This window comes from Antennarius striatus, chromosome 5 (assembly GCF_040054535.1).
Source record: "Antennarius striatus isolate MH-2024 chromosome 5, ASM4005453v1, whole genome shotgun sequence".
In the NCBI taxonomy this organism is placed as follows: Eukaryota; Metazoa; Chordata; class Actinopteri; order Lophiiformes; family Antennariidae; genus Antennarius; species Antennarius striatus.
Genome location: NC_090780.1, coordinates 20104044 through 20124518, shown reverse-complemented (window position 1 = coordinate 20124518; position 20475 = coordinate 20104044). Strand labels below are relative to the sequence as shown.

The following is a 20475-nucleotide window of genomic DNA, read 5'->3' as shown; positions in this document are numbered from 1 at the left end:
TTCTCACAGTCTTTATTTGCAGTAATTACTCCCTGCTATAAATCTGCAGTATAGTTATGACCTCACTCTGATAAATTCACACCATGCTTACCACAGCATTCTCATCGCGGTGGACCAAAATGTACAACAGTTTAATGTTTTTTTTTTTCACAACTTCCATCAGTCCAGCCACAATTCAACGCAGGAAAAACTACTCCTGTCATTTAACCGTTCATCTCTCTTTCTTACCATCTGTCTCCCCCCCCCCCTTCCTTCTTCCCATCTTCTCTCTTTTCACTGTGTGGCCCTGAACACATACGAAGCCTTTTCTCTCTAAAAAGACGGCATTTTGTTGGAGTGAAATCATGTCTCAAGGGCGCAAGAGGCGGACAGTCAAACATTCCATCGGTGTTGGGAGCCAACAGCAGAGCTAAGACGAACAATACGCCGCACAGCTGTGTCTGTGTGTCTGCGAATGTATGTCTGTACATTTGTGAGAGTTAGATTTTGTCATCCACAAGTGTCTCTTTGTCCCTCACTCAAAGGCCCTCTCTCTCCAGGCCATCTGGACTTGTCCGTTGGCAGAGAGCTGAGCTGCTGGAATCTGGAACTCTCTTCTCTTTCTCTTTATCCTCTTCTCCATCCATTGGCTCCCAGTCCTCCCAGATGTACCGTGGGTATTATGATGGGATTCTGAATAGTCATGAATAGAAAGCATAGCCACCAAGATGATCGGAGTTTTTAAAATCATAAAAATAATGCAATTTGGTTGAAGAAATATGAGTGGAGAAGAAGTCCAGTTATTTTGTGGGATATAAATGTGTAGAATTGAGCTCCGATTACAGAGAAAATCATCTGCAGCAGAGCAGCTGCTTGGAAAATACCTTAAAAAAGGGTGTGGTGTGACTTTGGAGTGGTTCTACACACTATCAGTCATTAACATAACCTCTCGGTGCATTTTCTGTGTTGTTTGAGAAGTTTTTAATTGGACTGCCCCTTTTCAAAAAAGATTCCAAAAAGCGATGCTAAAGAGATGAGCCACGCACGTCGAACCACTGGAAAACAATGGTTTTGGTCATGATGCATTTCTGGCTTCAACACAATGACTCGCTGTCATTTTATTATGTTTTTTGTTGTTTTTTTTTTCATATCAAGCCAGCACAGCTGTCAGTGAGACAATCACAAAGCAAGGAAAAGGGGAAAACCAAGCAGCCAACAGCTTTACAGTAGGTTTTGTTGAGTGAGGAGTGATCGCTCAGATCCTTTAGCTGAGTTTGTTCAGCACACCGTTTGACTTCTGGGACGTGATGGAGATTCTTGTCCTGGCAGGGAGAGTCAGAACATTGCTGTATATTTATCAGGCTGGTCAAAGAACATAGAAGAAGTGAACATGTTGGTTACTGCAGAGAATTAAAGACAACTTCTATGTGAATAATCCACACATTAATGCCACAATATTATAATTGTAATTTGTGGTTTTACCTGATCGCCCTCATATCCTGCCCCATCTTTTTTGTCCTCAGAAACAAAAAGAACAAAACAAGGGGTTGTGACACTATTAGTTTGTGATTGAAGCAGATAAATGTGTAAAAAATGTCAAACATTTAGCATCAAAGGCTTCATGAGAACTCACATTTGATCATTTAGATGCACAGATGCTTATTCCCCCATGCATACGCTCACAGACACACGCACACACACACACACAAATATACTCCTCCCTGATGTCCGGTGTGAAGTCGCCCAGGTGCAAACCCTGACCCCGGCACCGCAGTGCAAAGGTCAAAACGTTTGTTTTCCCAGGTTTACTACTTCTTATTTATTCATGACAAAAGAGAAAAGGATGGAGAGACTTGGAGAGGAGAGGAATCCCCCAGCGTGAGGCCTTTGAAGTGGAAAACAAAAATGTCCTTTTTAATCTGCCGTCTAATGGGACACACATGATGCATCCTGAACTCATGCACTGTCGGCAAGCTCATCTCCTTACTGCTGTTTTTCTGTGTATTTTCTTGTTTGCGTGTGCTGCTCATGCACACATGGATTTTTTAATGACGTCCGCATATGTGCGAGATAGGAGGAGAAGGAGATAACACGCAACAGATTAAAGTTTGAGGGGGAGGAAAAAGAAAATATTAGTAATCGCTCCATGCTGTTGCTCAATTTCTCTCCCTGAGAAGTATGATTACTTCTTGCAGCGCCCAAGGCGCTGCAGCTGTCCACATTTATTTTATACAATGGCTAGTATTGCATAGTCTCCTCATCGCTATGCAGGAATTAGACGGTAGCCAGTTGGAATGCAGCCCTGTCTTAGAGACAAAGAGAACCTTCTAAATCAAAATTTTAGACGATTTTTTTTCAGTACTGATGATTGTGACTTGACTTGTTGTGAAGATGTGTTAAAAAATGTCCTTAATATATTTTTTTAATGAATATAAACTGTTGAGATTTTGAAAATGTTAATAATATGATGCAACACACTACAAAACAAATTGCACCTAAATGCCTCACGGTATTAAGGTGCAAGCATGTTTTTATGCAGTGTCAAAGGAAGGCTTTCTGTCCTTTATAACCCTGATTCTGTTATATGTGAACAAGGTGGATACAGCAGGACGCTGAGCAGCTTGAGGTGTGAAACCTGTGATGCTGTGGTGACCCAACAGAACACAATTTCTTATATATTTACCTGTAATTACCTAAATACAGCAAAAGGATTATCTACTGGACTTCAGTGAGATGGCATCGAAAGAATAAATGTAAACCAAGAATGCTAAGTGTGGGGGGGGGGGCACATCCTCTTGCAGCTCTCTTGTTTTGCCCCGGTTCTTGGGAAACAAGTAGCATGACATCACTTGGGAGAAAAGACAACACTAAAATAGCCGGATGGCCCGGTTCCCAGCCGCGAGCCTGGATCCCAGACCAGATCAAGGTTCAAAATGTGTTTTCACTGTGTCCAATATGCCCTAATAACTTCAGTCTTTTCTCTCTCTCTTTCTCCCCCTCCCTCCCCTTCTCCCCCCCCCCTTTTTTTTCCCCCTCATCTTCCGGCTCCACCAACCTCAACACAGACTCTGTGGTCACGGAAGCAAGGTCACAAGCTGCACTCTTGGCAGTCTGCAGTATGCGGAGCTTTTGCAGGTGCAGGGGATTATTTGCTGCTTTGGGAAAGAGGTGGACGAAGGGAGGTTATGAGGAACTGGAGAGATGGATGGCTAAAATTGATGACTTGACTATTTGATAGATAGTAGATAACCAGTAGGCCATAGTGATGCATAAAAAATGAGCTTATAGCCAGCAAATCACCTTTTCAGAGGAGAGAACGTAACAGAAAAGAGAAGAATGGAGAGGAGAAGATGATAGCATAAGTTTATTATCGCACTAAAGTGACCTGCTTTGTCTTGCTGTGGCCTTTCACAAGGCTTTCAGCTAGTAAGTAACAGCAGACTTGGCCTGGATGAGTATGAGGGGAGGGACAAACACAGGACCAAGCGTGGATGAGAGGGGTCAGTTCTCGGGTACGAGCCCCTGCAGCTGTGAGTCCTCCTGAGCACTGGGGCCTGCAGTGGGTGAGGAGAGGAGGTGAGAGCGCTGGAGGGAAGGAATGAAAGAGGGGAAAGGGATATGACATGGGGAAAAGACAGAAACAGGTGTAAAAACCATACAAAACTGCTTCTAACACACAATAGACAAGTGCTGGTAAACGTAGACCGGCTTGAGTCAAGAGGAAGAGCATCACTAAGGATCCTTTCTTCTTACAACTTAAATTCCTATTTATACAGAACACCTGCATTAGATTCTGATAAAATTAAGAAGTCAAGTCAGTAAAATCTCTAAAATTTGGATTCTGAACAAACAACAGCTTCTGTTCACCTGGGTGGATTCATCCCACAATTTGATCACCTGTTCCCATCCCTGATTGAAAAATCACTCATGCAAACTGTAACTTAATGAGTTAAATGGCTGTCCGACTAACAGCTAAAACAAACTAAACTTATCATTTTACCTCCTTAGATGTTTAAGTTTTTCAAAAACTGGAGTCAAAGACCAAAGCTGGGAGGAGAGGGAGTGAAAAGGGTTAGCGGTAATGTGTTTGTGTGTGTGTGTGTGTGTGGGGGGGGTTTCCACAGAGGCATCAAGTTCATGTCCCACCATGACAGAGCTGCCGTCCAACAGGGATCCTCACGTTTCAGTCACTTCCTCTGACATCGCTCTGCACACGCCCCCTTCCACTCAGACATCATCTGTTTGACAGTGGAAATGCTCGAGCAGACGTGTTCAGTCATCCCAAACATCTCCACCACCACCATCAGCACCTAGAATGAGCTTCACCCTGTTTGAACTGGAGAGGAACAAACCCGGCGAACGAGATTAGATCATCGTCTGGTTCGGATCCCCTCTTCATCACGTCACATGACTCCAACAGACAACTATAGATGCTCCGATTCAGCGCTCCGTTCTGGAGATTTAATGCATCTTTTATTGCTGCGGCGATGCTGTGAGAGGACTGCAGCTTTTCATTCTTGCTGAAGTTCAACCCACCCAAGTATGGGGGGAGAAATAATGTAAATCCCTTCCTATTATCAGCCGGCTTTAACTAGCAAAATGTAACGGTGTGTTACACAACACTGATCCTCATGCTTTCCTGGCCTCAAATCACTCCCAATCACATTTCTCCTTGGTGGCCCATGTGGATACACTTAGAGCAGTCGCTATGTTTCTGGCACTGACTCGCCCACACACACGTTTTTTTTTTTTTAACTTTGACACATTGTGGGGACCCCTCTGGACCACACCGCCTACATCTAGGGAGGTTGAGGTGTCGATAAAAACAACAGCTTAGAGTAAGATGTTGGAAGTGTAGCTTGGAAGAGGGTGGGGGTGACAGTGTAATAACTGTAATAGCAGTGTAATAACAGGGACATCTTGGATGAAGAAGAATATTTTTATGGAGCTATTGGGGTGGAGCGCCAGTAGTTCACTGTTATTATTATTATTGTTATTATAGTTATTGTTGTTGTTTTTGTTGTAGCAGTGTATCTGCAGCTAAACCGTTTAATATTTAAGGGAATCAAAAACTGAATCTTTGCTGTGTTTCAACTTTTAAAATGTGCTTCTGTTTCTTTCTTAGGTGTGATGGCCGGGTTTTGTACCACTCCCCTTGACATGGCGAAGACCAGGATCATGCTAGCAAAGGTATACACACACAAATGCGCACACACACACACACACACACACACACACGGCGCTCACCACCTCCTTTGGCAGCGGCCTTTAAACACTGCTGTCAGGTGATGCCTTGCAGGCAGAGAGCTGAGCGGGCCTTAGGCCTGAGCAGATTTCACCAGTGTTAGCATGCGGGACGGAGCGGGCCGAGGTAGCAACGGGACAGGAGTGAGACGTACACACACATCCATCATCCGAGCTGGACCGGGGACGGTGCTGGGACGACATGTTTGTGTGCATGGTTAGTGTTAGAGCGCGGACTTGTTGCTGCACCACAAGAATTTCCATCTTAAGGCTGCTTGTCAGCGAGAAGTGAAACAGAAGGCCTCAACCCCCACCACCCCCCAATTCTGTCCATCCTCAGGAACTGTCCCCCTCTCCCTGTGCGTGCAGCGGTGTCCCCGCCTTCCTCCGTCCCTCCACCTCTTCTCACCTCCCTCCATCTCTTGTCTAACTTTTGGCATTCCCGTACTGTATGTCTGGCTTCCCTCATGGTGTCTTGTGTGTGTGTGTGTGTGTGTGTGTGTGTGTGTGTGTGTGTGTGTGTGTGTGTGTGTGTGTGTAAAGGGGAGTGAGTTCAGAGTTACCCCAATCAAACCCCCCACAAACACACACAGACACACACACACATGGTTCTTGGAGCAAACACAGTGTTCCATTCCTCCACCCCCCTCCATCCTGACTAATGAGATGCTGGAATTAAAACATTCAGATGGACCTGATGTCCTGTGAGAAGTGGAAGAGCGGCTCGATACTCGCACACAGTTTCAAATGCAGGTGCTGTAATTTACAAGAAGGAAAGGACTTGACTTGATTTAAACTGATACTACATTCAAACAGGAACGGCTTTAAAGTCTTGGTCCAAATGCTCTCAGTGTTGATGTGAAACAAATGTCAGATTTAGTCTTTTTTCTTATTCTATATATGATTTCATCAAATAATTTCACAAATTTCTATTCCTTGTTTTGTTTTGCTAATTTAATCATTTACCTGTTTTATGCTTTTAATCAGTAATTTTCCAATCAAACATGTTAAAGGGAACATTAGACCACAAACGTCCTAATCTACAGCCGCTCATCCGCCCCGCCACCTGTGGCAAGAGGACAAAAAGTTAAAAGCACTTCTTAAAAATCTTGTCAGAGTCAAGTTTAGGTTTTGCAAACTGTCTGCAGAACAGGACGACGGGTTCTGACAGGAGCAGTCGGACAGACAGGCTGGACCAGGCTGCTGTTGATCGGTGTGGACGGTTTTGGACCGGGGTGAGGAAAGGAAGTGTGTGTGTGTTGGAACTTGTCACGTTGGTTTCTGAAATGCAGACGCTCATTTCGTTTCGGCGGCTGTCAGAATGAAAGAGGTGTTGTACGGTAGGTCGCCTGGCACAGATTCGGCAGAATAGGGCTGGATGTACAGAACGCCCCCACCCCCCACCCCCACCCCTTCTGGGTCGGGAGTCCTGCCACACTGTGTTGCTTGCAGTGCTGGCAGCATGCCTGGCACACACCGCACACACCACACCGCTGCCCCTCACCTCCTACGCTGCTACTGTACAACACTTCCCTTCTCCTGGGCTTGGCACCGCTCCGCTGTCATCGATGTCATGTTCACTGCCCTCCGCTGGAAACAGCTGCCGCAAAGAGTTGGTCGACTGAGCGGAGACTGTCAGCATCGCTATCGGTTTTCATCACACATACGACTGTAAGAACCTCAGTGGAGTCAGCACGAGTCTGAAAAATTAGGAAACACCGGCCCCAAAATGTTGGGAAATACTTTTTAACCTTAACGTCTCAGGTACAGCGAGACTTAGAATTAATGTTCAAACAAATACACTTTTATTTGAGTCATCAAATCTTGACATCATCAACCACTACCCATGTAACATTTATCAGGTTCCAGATTCAATACCTTATTGTTCAGTTTGTATGTCTGCGTGGGTTCTCTCCAGCTTCCTCCCACCTCCAATAACATGAGACTAAGGTGAATCGGTCCGACCAGAGTGCCCGTAGGTGTGAGTGGCGCCTGAGTGGTATTTCGTCTTGTCATGTGACCCCCGCCTCCCGCCCATAGCCAGCTGGGATAATCTGCAGTGTAACCCGTGACCCGCTAGGCAACTGAAGATGAGATTATAGTCGTCTTGTCTGCAAGAAAATGGATGGATTGATATATAGATATATATGTGTGTGTGTGTGTGTGTGTTTGTGTGTGTTTCTCCACCATTCCACAGCAGTAAAGGAAAAGAAAACTTGTCAGACTAGGAAGGGCGAGTCATTTCTTTGCCACCTGTCTCCAACAGAAACATGAGGGAAAGGGGAGAAGGGTGAGGGCCCTCCACTCCCTCCCTCCACACACACACACACACACACACACACACACACACACACACACACACACACACACACACAAAAACACGGGAATCATCCTCGTCTTCCTGGGAGTCATAATTTACAGCAGACTCCATAAACATGCTCGCTGAGGTGTAGCTCAGATTGACGATCTTTCACCCACACATTCACGCTTGTACCATCCAGACTCACTTAACCTCGACCGGCCCCCGTCCTGCAGCTCCTGTACCCCCCGCCACTCCACAGCGGTGGATTAGAAACTCTCTGGCCGGCTAAGCTGTATTATGTAAATAACATTTCTAGACTTGACTGGCGCAGAGGGAAACAAGGAGAACTTGTTGGATGTGTTTTTTGGGTGGGCAAACGGCCGGGTGGGTGCTGGAGGTGTCACCTTCACTGACACAGCTGCTCAGAATGGAAGGGGAGAGGTGTAGGAATGGAAGGAGGGCACGCGGGTTAAAGGAAGCACAGCTGAGGAAGACTAAACAGGGTGTCTGTCGGAGGAGCAGGAAGTGGAGGAGACCATCCATCCGTCATCACGCCTCTATTTTCTCTCCCGCTCTCTTTTCTCCACAGGCCGGCACGTCCACGGCGAGGGGCCGCATCTCCCTGGTGATCTATGACGTCTGGAGGAGTCAAGGTCTCACCGGGTGAGTCCTCACTTCAGAGATGGACCTTCTTGATAGTTTGAAGCTTTTTTTTTCTTTCCCCCGATATCCCGGCCCTTTTAAAAAACCTTATTTTACATGATTTGATTTCACTCCGCCTCATCCCTCACGTAATCAAGTTTGATGATAGACCCTCTTAATCTTGGGGGTGGGATGGGGGGTCGGGCTGGAATTTACAGCCACAGCTGAAAAATGAGACGCATTAAAGCCATTCCTGCCGGCGAGCGGTACCATCCTATTGATTAAGGTGTTACAGGGGCCAAGTGGAAGGGTTTATTTGAGTGTTTTAATGCGTTTATAATGCACAACATGTCCGATGGGGTCTAATGGGGCCGCAGAGGGCTGCCAGCACTAAAACAAACCCTCAGCCCCGGTGATTAATAGGCCTGCTTGTGTACAAGCTGCCATCATTTAGTTAGAATGCAACTCAGCCTAATGCCCAGAGCATATTTGGTTTGGGACTGGGCCAAACACCAGTGGGACATCTCTGTATCTCACAAACACACATCGCCATGCGTTGTTAGTTTGTGTACGATGCGACGAAGCAATCTAATCAGAGAGAAATCACATTTCGGCTTTGCGTTTCAAAATGAGCCAAGGGTGATTCCCTACAAATTGCTTTCTAACATCAGTAAAAGCCTCGGCTTTCAATTTTAATAAAAATCACGCCGGAGACGACTGCATGATCTGGATGAGGTGATAGTTGGCAGGCCCCTGTGGAAAAGCCCAAATCCTCCTCTCCCAGCTGCAACAGTAACCAAGTCGTTGGAAGGGGAGAAGAAAAAAAAAAAAAGGGGGGGGGGTTTGATGCCAACCCCACCCCCACCCTAGACCCTCTGGAGGCCAGCAGCGATACACAACCACATCACGCAGGCTAGACAGCCGTGAGCTCTCCGACACGATGAACTCCTCTCTCTGTGTTATTAATGCGACCAGAGAACGGAACAGTGACAGGAAATAAAGCAACTGCGAGAGATGAGAGTGAGATGTGAAGAAAGTAGAATAATGTTGGGCGGGGGGGTGGGTTGGGGTGGTTGCTGTTGCTCCACAGGCCCAGGGGCCTGTTGGTTGCGCTGGTGCATGCCTGATACAAATTGCGGGAGCTTTAAAGCTGTAATTATGGTAATAGGCCCAATTGCAGTGTAGTGAAGCTCTAAAGTGCTTCCATGTGTGTCCCACGCCCCAGAGACCCCGGGTTAGCAGAGCGCGGTGCAGCCTGCACCAGCCTACCACCCCCTCACCCCCTCACCCTCGGAAACCTGCAAACGGCTCTGGGAAACATGTCAAAACAGCAACCGAGAAGCTGCTCGGCCTCCAGGCGGTCTCTGTGCTCTGTGCCTTGTGTAAACCAAAAGAAGAAAAGTTAACAAATGGCATTTTTCTAACCGCGTTCCGTACACACAACAAAACAGACGCTGGGAGTTTGCGGTAAACCCTAATTGCATTTTTATGGCATCGGGAGTCTTGATTCCCTCAGCGAAGGAGGAATAAACGCGAGCTGCGCCTCACCTACCAGATTTAGCGTTGCTGAAGTCGGTGAGTCATGCATCGGAGCAGATGTCTGCTGCTGACTCACACCGACGACACCATGACGAGCGACTTTCTCCTGCCAACCGACACTTTACATCTGAGGAGGGCCAGAGCTGCTCTGCTTTATATTTAGATCCTTTCAGCACGAGACACAGTGACGGATTTTAGGACTCAAGGAGTCGTCCCTCACAGCACGAATAACCAGTAATGAATACATAAATATCAAGCGGCCCATACGCAGTGAAGAGAATGGAGGATATTAGTCATTAAAAGAGCACCTGTTGCGTCTCTTTCCTGGAGGAGGTGTGAAATCTCTTATGATGTCATAACAGGCCTCAGATCTGAATAAGGCAGGAAATATTTTCTGAAGAGCACAGTGGAAAGTACTACAAAGAAAGTACTTGTTTGGATTTATTCATGACTGCTTTGTTTATGGGATTTTTCTGACAGTGGAAAAAATACAACAGTAAGTTCGACTCATTGTTCGGATAAATGATATGTAAACACACGGAGATCCGCAGTTTGTCCCAGAAAATCAAAGTAGACCCACAAAACACTCCAGTCTTCAGCTCCAGTCTAGAACACATGTGTCAAACTCGAGGCCCGGGGGCCAAATGTGGCCCGCCATATCATTTTATGTGGCCTGCTAGAACATACAAGGTCAGAGTGTCTAAAAATAAATAGTCAAAAATGTCTCTTGACCAAAACTACATTTCCCAAAATTCAGGAATTAATTTGACAAAAACATTTTGAACAAAGTTAATGTCCTAACTTATGTTTGATGTTATTTTTCTTTATTCATTGGATAGTTTGATCCTCGATTGATGGAGTTCTGTGAGTTTCATAACCTGACAAAAGGATTTATGTTATAACATACAAACACGTATTTTTTCTGTGTAACTTTAATGTTTGTAACTTGATTAAGTAATAAATTCAGTCATTTAACATTAAGGAGTAGTTACATTTATTTTACATTTATGTTATATTACATTGAGTTACATGTAGTAACATTTATTAGTTACATCTGGCCCTTTGAGGACAGCCATTATGCTGATGTGGCCCTCGGTGAAAATAAGTTTGACACTCCTGCTCTAAAACCATCCTGCTTCTTTAAAGTCACTACTGTTTCACTATTATTCCTGTTTTTACACAAGCGCCTTAGAAATGAAAATATACACCCTCCTCTTTTTCAAGAGCACGATCATGTCTCTAAAACCGCGGCCAAGGCTCACCAACGTGTTCTTCTGTGCTTTCCTATCATGCTTTAAAACTATATTTAGTCTCGATTCCTCAGGAGAGGCAATTTGCTTACAATAGAGGGATGACAGGTCTGAGTGGCTGCCCTGGCCGTGATGTCAGAATGAGTCGAAGCTCCCCCAGGGGTGGGGGTGGGGTGGAGGGGCTGAGAGGAACATTTGAGCTCTGGCTCTGCTCTGACATCTCGTGAGTCCACAGGTGGGTCTGATCCCAGACAGGAAACATAGCGCTCGTCCAATCTTGAGACCAAACAAGAGCGCTGGGTTTAAAATGAGTTAATCTTTCCCCCACTGCTGGCAGTCAGTCCCGTCAGGTGAGGAGGTACACCAGATTATGTGAGGATTTTGCCGTCTTTTTGTTGCATTTTGGAGTTTTTGATTTTGCTTTGGATCCTATGTGATATTCCTCTCTGACTTTTACCAAGTTTTTGCCTGGCACCGGCCTCTCGGCTCACGTTTCAACAGATGGCGATAGAAAGCTGTGTAGAGATGGCAGGAAATGACCTCTGACTAATGTCTACGCATTCATTTGGAGCATTTACACCGGTTGGTGTTCACACAAACACCCTCCCTCCAACACACACGCTGTCTTTGTGTCTCACGTACCCGCTGAACCCGAACACGCTGTGTTTTGAAAACACCCGATCGGGGCGAGGGCATTCTGAGACACGGAGTTGTGTGAATGGTTGGGATAGTTGGGAGATTGCTGACATGCTCGGCAACTTTTACAGCTTTACAGTTGACAAAAGTGACATAGAAGGAGCGAACCCGTTTGTGACCCGAATTGTAATTTCTCCAGTGAAAAGGCTGGATTTAGGTGTCCAGAAATAGTGCCTGAGGCACAATCTCAGTTCTCCCCCTTGACCCTTAGCCCTATGAAAACTTTGCAAACAAAAGACAGAAAGAATGAAAAATGTCTACAGTTCTGGGAAGAGAGATTTGTTTGCCTATTCATTCATTTGTTTGCCTATTTTTTTTTTGCTCTTTTTTAAGGCCCGAGTCAAAAAGCGAGGAACACTTGAAAACGTGTGGAAAGATGCATTTAGTAGCCAACTCAAAGAATGAGAAAATCAGTCACATGACTCTTAAATAGAACCGATCCACTAGTTAATATTCGTAATAACAGCTGTGACTGTGCTGCTGTGACAAATCTAGACGTCTGCTGCGAACGGGACCCGATGGAGACGCGTCCCTGCAGGATGGGCTGCAGCACAGCTGATGGAAAACAGTGTTTTGTGATGTCTCATCAGTTTTTCAAAGAATTAAAATGGACAGAAACACAAGTCCTGGCACACACACACACACACACACACACACACACACACACACACATGCACACAGGCACATCTGGATTGGATGTGAGCGTGGGGGTGTATTGGCAGGCGGAAGATGTTGGTACGCAGACGGCAAGAGAGAAAAGAGAAAACCAGAGAAGGGGGGAAATAAAAGGAGAGAAAACAAAGAGACGAGACGGGGGGAGTGTGCGTCTCAGAAGTAGATGACACAGCAAGAAAAAGAGATGGCGGTTAACCTCCCCCCCCTCCCCCTCCCCACCACCACCACCGGGCCAGCTGAGGGAGCCATCGCTGGACGGATGGACTGAGAGCTGGATGGATGGACGGCAGAGGGACATGTGTGGATGTCATCAGACCATCAGTCACGCATAAAGAGAGAGAAACAAGGGAGGGGGGGCTAAAACTCCAGGGAGGCCTGAGGGTGGGGGCTCGAGCCTAATCCCAAAAACAGCTGTGTGTATCAGGGAGGTTCGGGGGTGGTTCTAGGGAGGGTGGGGGTGGCGGGTCATGGCTCATCGCATCCTGTGACCTCTGGAACATCCAGGCCCCTCTTCCTGTAGAGTGGCTCCGCCCACAAGACCTTGTGCACCTGAACGCCGCCTCCAAGAGGAGGGGCTAATCACTTCCTCCAGGAGGGAGGGGCTAATCACTTCCAGAAACCGCTGATCAATAGAACTTTTTTTCTTCTTCATGGAGTTAATTGAAGACGCAGCAGGAAAACGTTTAAATATTAACATGAATTTCTTATTAAACTCGCCCCACACCCCCGCAGTGTGTAAACATCAATATTAATACAGTAATATAATTAATATTGTATGATGCAGTGTGAATAATGCCATCTGAAATGATCTTTTCTCCTTCCTCTGCAGCGTGTTTGCGGGCTGCGTGCCGAGGGTGACCATCATCGGTATCGGTGGGTTCCTGTTCTTGGGCGCCTATGAGAAGTCCCGCCCTTTTTTCCTATAGCAACAGCACCTGGGCAACTTACCTCCATGGAGCAGCAGGGACACCGGCTCGTCTGCATCTGGAAGCAGCACGTCACCCCGCCCGCCCGCCCTACTTGCCCCCACTCAATAAATCCAGGCTGTAAAGCGTCTTTATGCGTTTGAGTGAGGTTTTGGTGGTTCCTTCCGGGCTTCTTCCTCACAATTTCACGATCGTTTTACTGGTTAATCGATATTCTTCACTCTCCTGATCAAGCCTTTAAAGACCTGCCTGGGGAGGGACGGTCGTATCTCACGGTCGTTACGCTTCCTCTGGAGCACAACTGATCTCATCCGCCTGTGAGATGCTTCCAACAATGCGATGGAATGCTCTCCATAGAAGGCTGCAGTCTGAAGAACCTTAGGAGTCTAAGCAAAGGTTTTTCAGTTACATTCTGGGGTTTATCGCTATTACTAACAAAATTAGAAGGTGAGGTTCTAGTTTTTCTAATTTTATTTTCCTTTTTTTAAAAACCTTTTATCCTGCATAGTTTTTATTTAAAAAAATAAATAAATCTATGACCACCTGCAGTCGTGTGATGGACGGTGTCCTCCTGGTTTAAAGCCAAGGTCTGATAGTCTGATGAAACTGGAGTTTGTTGGTTACAAGCATTATTGATGTGTGTAATCATTTCTGTTAAAATAAAGATTGTTGCTGGAATCCGTCATGAACACTTAAGACACCATTAACACTTAAGACACCCCACATGAGTAACAGGAGTTCACTGTTATATCCACAAGTCTTTCAAAGCTACTGAAGAAAACCACCTGCAGTGAATATCTAACAAAAAAAATTGTAGGGTTTTCGGGTTTTCATGGTGGAGGTGTCGTATTATGAGGCTCATGGGACTATTTATTCTACGTGTAAGGACACGGTGGGGAAACCGAGCTGCCTTGGGATCGTTCCCTCTGCCGTCACGTCAAATGTGGGTTTACCTGAATTGCATCAAATAAATGAGACAAACTGAAACTGATGTAACTTGTTTTGTTTCAAAGAGTTTGAGAATTAATCCTGGGAATTTAGGACTTTTTAACAATTACCTTTGTAAAATGAAAGACTAAAGATTAGTTTATTTCAAAGAGTAGAATTCTGTTATTACCTATAGCTTTCATCCATCCATTCCTCCATCTGATGGAGATTCTTTCACTGTTTCTGTAAGTCTAGATGTACAGAAGTGTTTAAAAGATGCAGACGTTAGAGTCGTATATCTCTTCCGCACAAAAAATCTATAAAATTCCCGTAATTTACAAATTTTCTTTTAAAGGACCAGTTCTACTTTTTGGTGGTGGTTTAATTCATCTTTTTATTCTCGACCACTACTAAATGCACACACAGCATATATCAAAAACGTGGCAACACAGATCAAAACAATATACATGGACAGGAGGGGAAATATTTTTTAACTTGAGGTGAAGCATCTTCTTAAAAGTGCAGAGTTACAACACTGCTATTAAAAAAAATTATATAACTAGAAGTTGGCTAAAAAGTGTCGAGTGTTGGTTTGTTATGATGAATCAATAAAATGTACTTTCCTTTTCAAATACATTATATACATTACAAAACATGCACTTCTGGCTTCATTTTAATGCATTCAAGTCAGTTTCTTAATTGTTTAGTTTTAAACAGATTGACTGAACCAGTTTATTTGAGATTGCCCATATGAAAGAAGTGTGTCAGAGGAGGAACAGGCACGTTTTCTGACTCGCTCTTTGTGTGTGTAGCCGTGCACGTTGCACATGGTTTTGATTTGAATCGCCGAGTTCCTGGCAAATCAGCAACTGAGGCCTAAAACTGAGATGATGGGCATGACTGTCAAGTGGGGGAGAAATATAGTTTGTTGTGATTCCTCTCAACCGAAAATGGAAATATAAAGGGTTCTGAACCAATAAAAACACAAACTACAGACTCTATTTCGAGTGTCCTTAGGAGGAAACAGTAATGAATAACGATGGATTTCATGTTTTGTTTTTCAAAATAAAAGCGCAGCAATATCTACGATTAAGTGAAACGATTGATTGAAAGAAGTATCTACACATGACTTATTCTGTCACTGCTGTTCCTTCCTGTTGCCCTTGCAGTAGCTGCAGAGGTAAAAGTGAAGCCTGTGTGTGTTTGTATGGAGGGTGGGGGGGTTGGAGGGAGACGGATGGCCCCACAGGTGGGAGTGTTTGTCAGGGTGCTTGTCACTAGGTTGCTGGACAACAATAGGCAGTGTGATTGGTGGAGGCCAGAACCGGAGGCATGTCAATCATCCGGTGACAAACATCCATCTGGAATGCACATTCTGGCCAGCCGGTGACCCTCAGTCATCCCCGACTCCATAGCAAATATTTTTAAGAGCCCGCATAAGGAAAAAATACGCCTGTTGCCTTTGGAGCTTCAGGGAGCCGGGACACATTCCTGGTTGGAAGATTAGTTTTGTGTGTGTGTTTGTGGTCCAGGCATAAGCTACTTCACTGCTTTGAAGATCAAGGTCTCTGGGTTTTATATCTTTGTGCATGCTCCATTTGAATTGATGGCTTCTCCATAACCACTGTGACATGTGAACAGCGTTAAATGTTAACTCAGCTGTCTGCAGCTCTGCTGTCACCACCACATCCTCTTAGTTGTATCTCAACAAGCAAGACGACACGACACTGAGAACAATAGCAAAACGGGATTTTATTAGACACTTCAAGACCACGTTAGACACTTCACTGTTTCAGCTTCGCCACTGGTACAAGAGTTTCAAACCGTTTCAATAAATTACTCAGAACATGAAGTGTAGCTCATTCCGTCTCGTCCCTTTTGCCTGTTTGCACTGGGATTGTTTCTCCAACAAGGAAGCTCTGATTGGTGTTGCTGGTAAAAATCACCTCTGATAGGTGGAACCAAGAGAAGCGCCTCGCTAACAGAACACAGATCAGACACTGGCCAAACTCATGCATACATTCGACAATGTAACACCGGTGCATCCTGACAATCCTGGTGAATCTGTTCAGAGCACGTCTCACCTGCTTCTTGTGTTTCCTCCACCTTTTCGTAACCTTACACACAAAACATTCAGCTTGTAGTGATGTGACGGAGGCGGATACTGGTCGGCGCCCGTGAATGCGTAACGGTGAATGCTGAGGCACATTACAGCAGTAACACTATGACACGACGCATCATTCTCCCTGATTCTCCTCCGTTACGTCCAAAGAATTCTAATGGCATAAATAAGCGAGTGGCTGTGGACGTCGTGATGAAAACGCGACGGGTTTTCGTTCTGAAAAACTCAACCGCTGGCTTTTACAGCGCAACAGTTTGACCCACGTGCGGTTGCCAAAGTTACTTGGTTGGACAAATAAAGAAATCAATACGAATAGAAACAGTTTCGTCTCCCAAATAGAACAGCTTAGCAGTAACTTATACAGTGAAACAGGTGGAAGAGCCTCGACGGTTCCCGAGGTTCTACTTTTATCACGTCAAAACGGGCGGAGCGCCTTCCTCGTCTGAAGGTTCCTGCGTTCCTTTTGGTAGAATAAGTAAGAAATCTGCATGTTTGTGAAGTGAACAGAAAAAGTGTGTCAATAAATCCCGGTTCGAACCATCCGACGTTCCGACAAAATTTATATCAAAGCTCTTCCTTCATACAAAAAAAACAAAACCCCAAAACAAAACAAAAACCAATGACTGTGAGCTGGTTTTCTGTAAGGCCGAGTCTGTTTGTTAAAAAAAACCAAGAAAAACAAAACTAAGTGCAATCAAGTGTCTGCTTTCGTGTACCGGTTCGTCTCACAAAAAAAGTCTGATATACGCTATTACAAGTCGAGTGTTCTTTGATCATGCAATAAGGCACCACAGCTGAATGTTGGTAAAAGCTGAAAAGGTTGCTTTTTTTTGTCTTGTTTGTTTGTTTGTTTGTTTTGAAGAAAAATAAAAATACCATCACTCCTTTCTTTGTCATGCATATAAATTCAAATACTCTTTTTGTAAAACTTATATAATATATAAGAAAACTCTTATGTACAGTCAAATGTCCAAAGGTATATTTCTCTTTCCTCCCCCCCCCCTCCCCACAAGCTCATACACTGTACAAGATTCCCCACATTTACATGCTTCAAATGCAAGTCACATTTTTTGGAGCTAGAAATTTTCTTTATTGGTCACCTCCCGAACGAAGGTTTTTAACTATGTACAGGTGATACGCTCGCAAGGGACGCCGCCCACTCAAGCTCCACCTTCACACTCCGGATACCCCCGTACACGCCCACCACTTCTCCCCCCCCACCCCCACCCCTACCCCATCCCGCCCCACCCATTCTATCCCACGTCTCCTCGCGCTCCCTTTCAATTGGGAACCAGGAGACTCTGAATCACTCGCCTCGATATGAGGTAGCAGTTTGTTTGTTTTTTCTTCCCCAGTGCAAAACAAAAAGATTTCTTGAAAGCCACCCCCCCACCCCCACCCCCCTTGGTGGGAGGAGTCGGTGCTAGTCGCTGGCTCTCCTGAGGGGGGTGTTCTCATCCTGAGAGGCTCTGAGGATGTGTCCGTTGGACAGCAGAGTCTGTCTGAGCTCAGGCTCGCTTTCGAGGCAGCCTGGTCCGCTGGCGTTGGCCAGCTTCACCGGCTTGTGGAAGGAGTCGTGTAGCGACGGCCCAGTTTGCCCCCCTCTGTTCACTGGGGGAGACCAAAAAAAAAAAAAAGAAGTCAAGGAGGAAAGAAATTGGTGGAAGACAGGTGAATCTACAGCCAGCTTTGTGTCCTAACCGTCCTGAAGTCTGATCCGCTCACCTTTCCTGTCGCGTTGGTTCTGTTGTAACGTGTTGTGGTTTTTGCGACATTCTTGAATGTCCTTCTGGATGCCGTTGGGGGTCCTGCTGCAAAGCAGGGTGGTGTGGGGCCCCGTGTCGTGCTGCTGCTCCGCTGGCGGGCAGAAGGAGTGGAGCGGGGGCGCAGAATGCTGCTGATACTCCACGCCTCCGGCGGGTCCAAACCCGTGGGGCAGGTATTCGGGATCTTTGGAGTAGCTGCTGCCGTTCTCCATGCAATCCGTGCACATGACCCCAACGTCGAAACCTGCGGGCGGGGGCGGGGGGAGAAACGTTAAAACGGCGGCGCTGGTTTCATCATCGTGCGACGCCTCGACTCTACCAATTGGAGGCGAAGCAAATGAGCACAAAACATGGCGCCTAAGAAACGGAAGCCGTCGGTTACCTGTGGCGTCCACCACGTGCCCGTTGGGCTGGGGTCTGCCGCCGGCCTCCACCCTGATGCACACGTCCTGCCGCTCGGACAGGGTGCCCTGGGAGGAGAGGTAGCTGGGGACGTCTGGGGGAACGATGGTCTCATCTAGGAGCAAAGAGAGAAGAAGATGTGAACCCAGAGCTGAGGATTCTGTGATTTACACACATTTTTGAGCAGCGAGACTCACTGATTTCTTCTAAAAAAAATTATTTTATTTATTTTTTATGAAAAATTTTATTTAATTTAATTTTTTTTTTAAAATTATTTTTAATTTCCAGCTAAATTTATCCTGGTTCTACCATCTAAATTCTTAAAACTTAGAAATTTCAGCTGATTAATCAAAAGAAATGAAAGTGTTTTCTGAATCCCGGCTGTTGCCGACGGACGCCAGCTTGCCTGTGTTGGTGACGCTGCACTCTTCGCTCTTCTTCCTGGTCTGGTAGATGATGCACACCCACACCAGCGACGTCACCACGATGCTGGTTACCACGGTGATGACGATGATCCCTATGGTGACTGTGCTGGGCCCCACCGGCGTGGCGCAGGGAATGTGGCGTTGGGTGACCAGCAGCTGGCTGTGGGCGCGCTCCGTGCCCAGCGTGTTGGACATGAGGCAGGTGTAGCGCCCGGCGTCGTCCAGGGAGACGGAGCCGATGACCAGCAGCTGGTTGCCCGGGGTGAAGTGGTGTCGGTCGGACGGCTGCAGCGGTTGGTCGTCGTGCAGCCAGGTGATGCGGGGCGGCGGGCTCCCCAGCGCCTTACACTGCAGGGCCACCGTGTCCCCCACCACCGCGCTGCGGTCCTCCAGGTCCTGGGCCAGGTGGGGCGTTTCTGTAGGAGAGCAGGGGGTCATCAGAAATCTAGAAACGCCGAGGTCAGCGTTTTCTTTTATCGCTCCTCTGTTCTCAGGTTTCTGTCTGTTCTCAGTGTGGATTACAGGCTGGTCAGTCGTACGGACAGAGAAAGAACAACCAATGAAAGCTCATCTGATGATGATGGGCTCGTGTGTCATGTGACATCTGAGGTCACACCTGTGACACGGCGTTTTCTTTACCCCACACCCACAGGACTCCTGTCCTCCGAGGAGAAAACAGGGTGTCCAGTGTTTTCCCAGAGGCTTTGTACTCTTTTGAATGTGTGTGTGTGTGTGTGTGTGTGTGTGTGTGTGTGTGTTAAGGTGGGCCTCTCCTCTCAGACTGAGCACTTCCGCCTCACAGTGGGACAAACAAAGATTAAGAGATCTCACTTAACCCACTTCAGTCGCCCCTCTTCTTTCCATCAATACTTTCTCCCTTTCCATCAATCCTCCCAACTCTATTACCCCCTCCCCCCTTCCCTCCAATTCTTCTCCCTAAATCCCACTTGGACACACACACACACACACACACACACACACACACACACACACACACACACTGATTCACCCATTCCCCTCACTTCTTCTTTGGCTTCCATTTTTCTCCCCCTGCCACTCTTTTCCAAACAGGGGCCCCTTAACTAAAGCCACCTCCACCCCCAACCCCCCTCCCCCCTTGACTGCCAGGCCCTCAAACCCAAACATGTCAGATTCAGTCCAGAGTCACGCTTGTTTCCATATTTTTAATGAGTGGATGAGAATCTGTGTCCCAGAATGCCTCTTCTATTCATCACAATGTGTGGATGAGAAACACGGACGCCTGAGATCTTTAAGGGACATTTGAGGTTTATAACTGTTGTGTATCAGCACACCCCCCCCCCCCTTGTTCAACAAGGGGCTGCCTTACTCAGTTCAAAGCCAGAGGACAAAGCTGATCTATGTGCTGAGATGCTGCAGGAGAGCAGCTCCGCTTGGTTTGGTTTAAACGTGTCAAACAGCCAATAAACTGGGAGCACTGGGGCCTGCAGTGAAGCAGCCATGACTGTCCCTCCCACCAAGAAGAAGAAGGGGTGGGAATGCCTAACAAGCACCACTCTGTGACGCCCCCCCCCCCCCCCCGTGCTTACCCACCACCCCCC

The 20475-nt window shown here is 46.4% G+C and overlaps 2 protein-coding genes and 1 long non-coding RNA gene across 4 annotated transcripts in view; 1 reads left to right on the top strand and 2 right to left on the bottom strand.

Moving 5' to 3' along the window:
• slc25a26 (solute carrier family 25 member 26) overlaps positions 1-17489 on the top strand; it is a 44475-nt gene extending 26986 nt beyond the window's left edge. The window contains exons 7-10 of the mRNA XM_068316138.1: positions 3045-3114; positions 5105-5169; positions 8115-8188; positions 13157-17489. Of these exons, the coding sequence (XP_068172239.1) occupies positions 3045-3114; positions 5105-5169; positions 8115-8188; positions 13157-13253 (306 nt within the window). The 3' untranslated portion in view covers positions 13254-17489. The remainder of the gene's footprint in view (positions 1-3044; positions 3115-5104; positions 5170-8114; positions 8189-13156) is intronic.
• LOC137595817 (uncharacterized) lies at positions 3123-10240 on the bottom strand. 2 transcript variants are annotated; one of them, XR_011035463.1, is made up of 4 exons: positions 9720-10240; positions 6728-6923; positions 4126-4315; positions 3123-3564 (listed from the first exon to the last, which is right to left on the bottom strand). It is a non-coding gene; the product is annotated as an uncharacterized lncRNA (long non-coding RNA). The 2 variants fall into 2 exon arrangements; XR_011035462.1 differs by lacking the exon at positions 6728-6923 and having other exon boundaries at positions 9720-9964.
• Positions 17490-17555: 66 nt separating the features above from the next.
• Positions 17556-20475, bottom strand: part of lrig1 (leucine-rich repeats and immunoglobulin-like domains 1) — a 28671-nt gene continuing 25751 nt past the window's right edge. The window contains exons 15-18 of the mRNA XM_068316217.1: positions 18877-19311; positions 18451-18585; positions 18028-18312; positions 17556-17913 (exon numbers count right to left, since the gene is read on the bottom strand). Of these exons, the coding sequence (XP_068172318.1) occupies positions 17726-17913; positions 18028-18312; positions 18451-18585; positions 18877-19311 (1043 nt within the window). The 3' untranslated portion in view covers positions 17556-17725. The remainder of the gene's footprint in view (positions 17914-18027; positions 18313-18450; positions 18586-18876; positions 19312-20475) is intronic.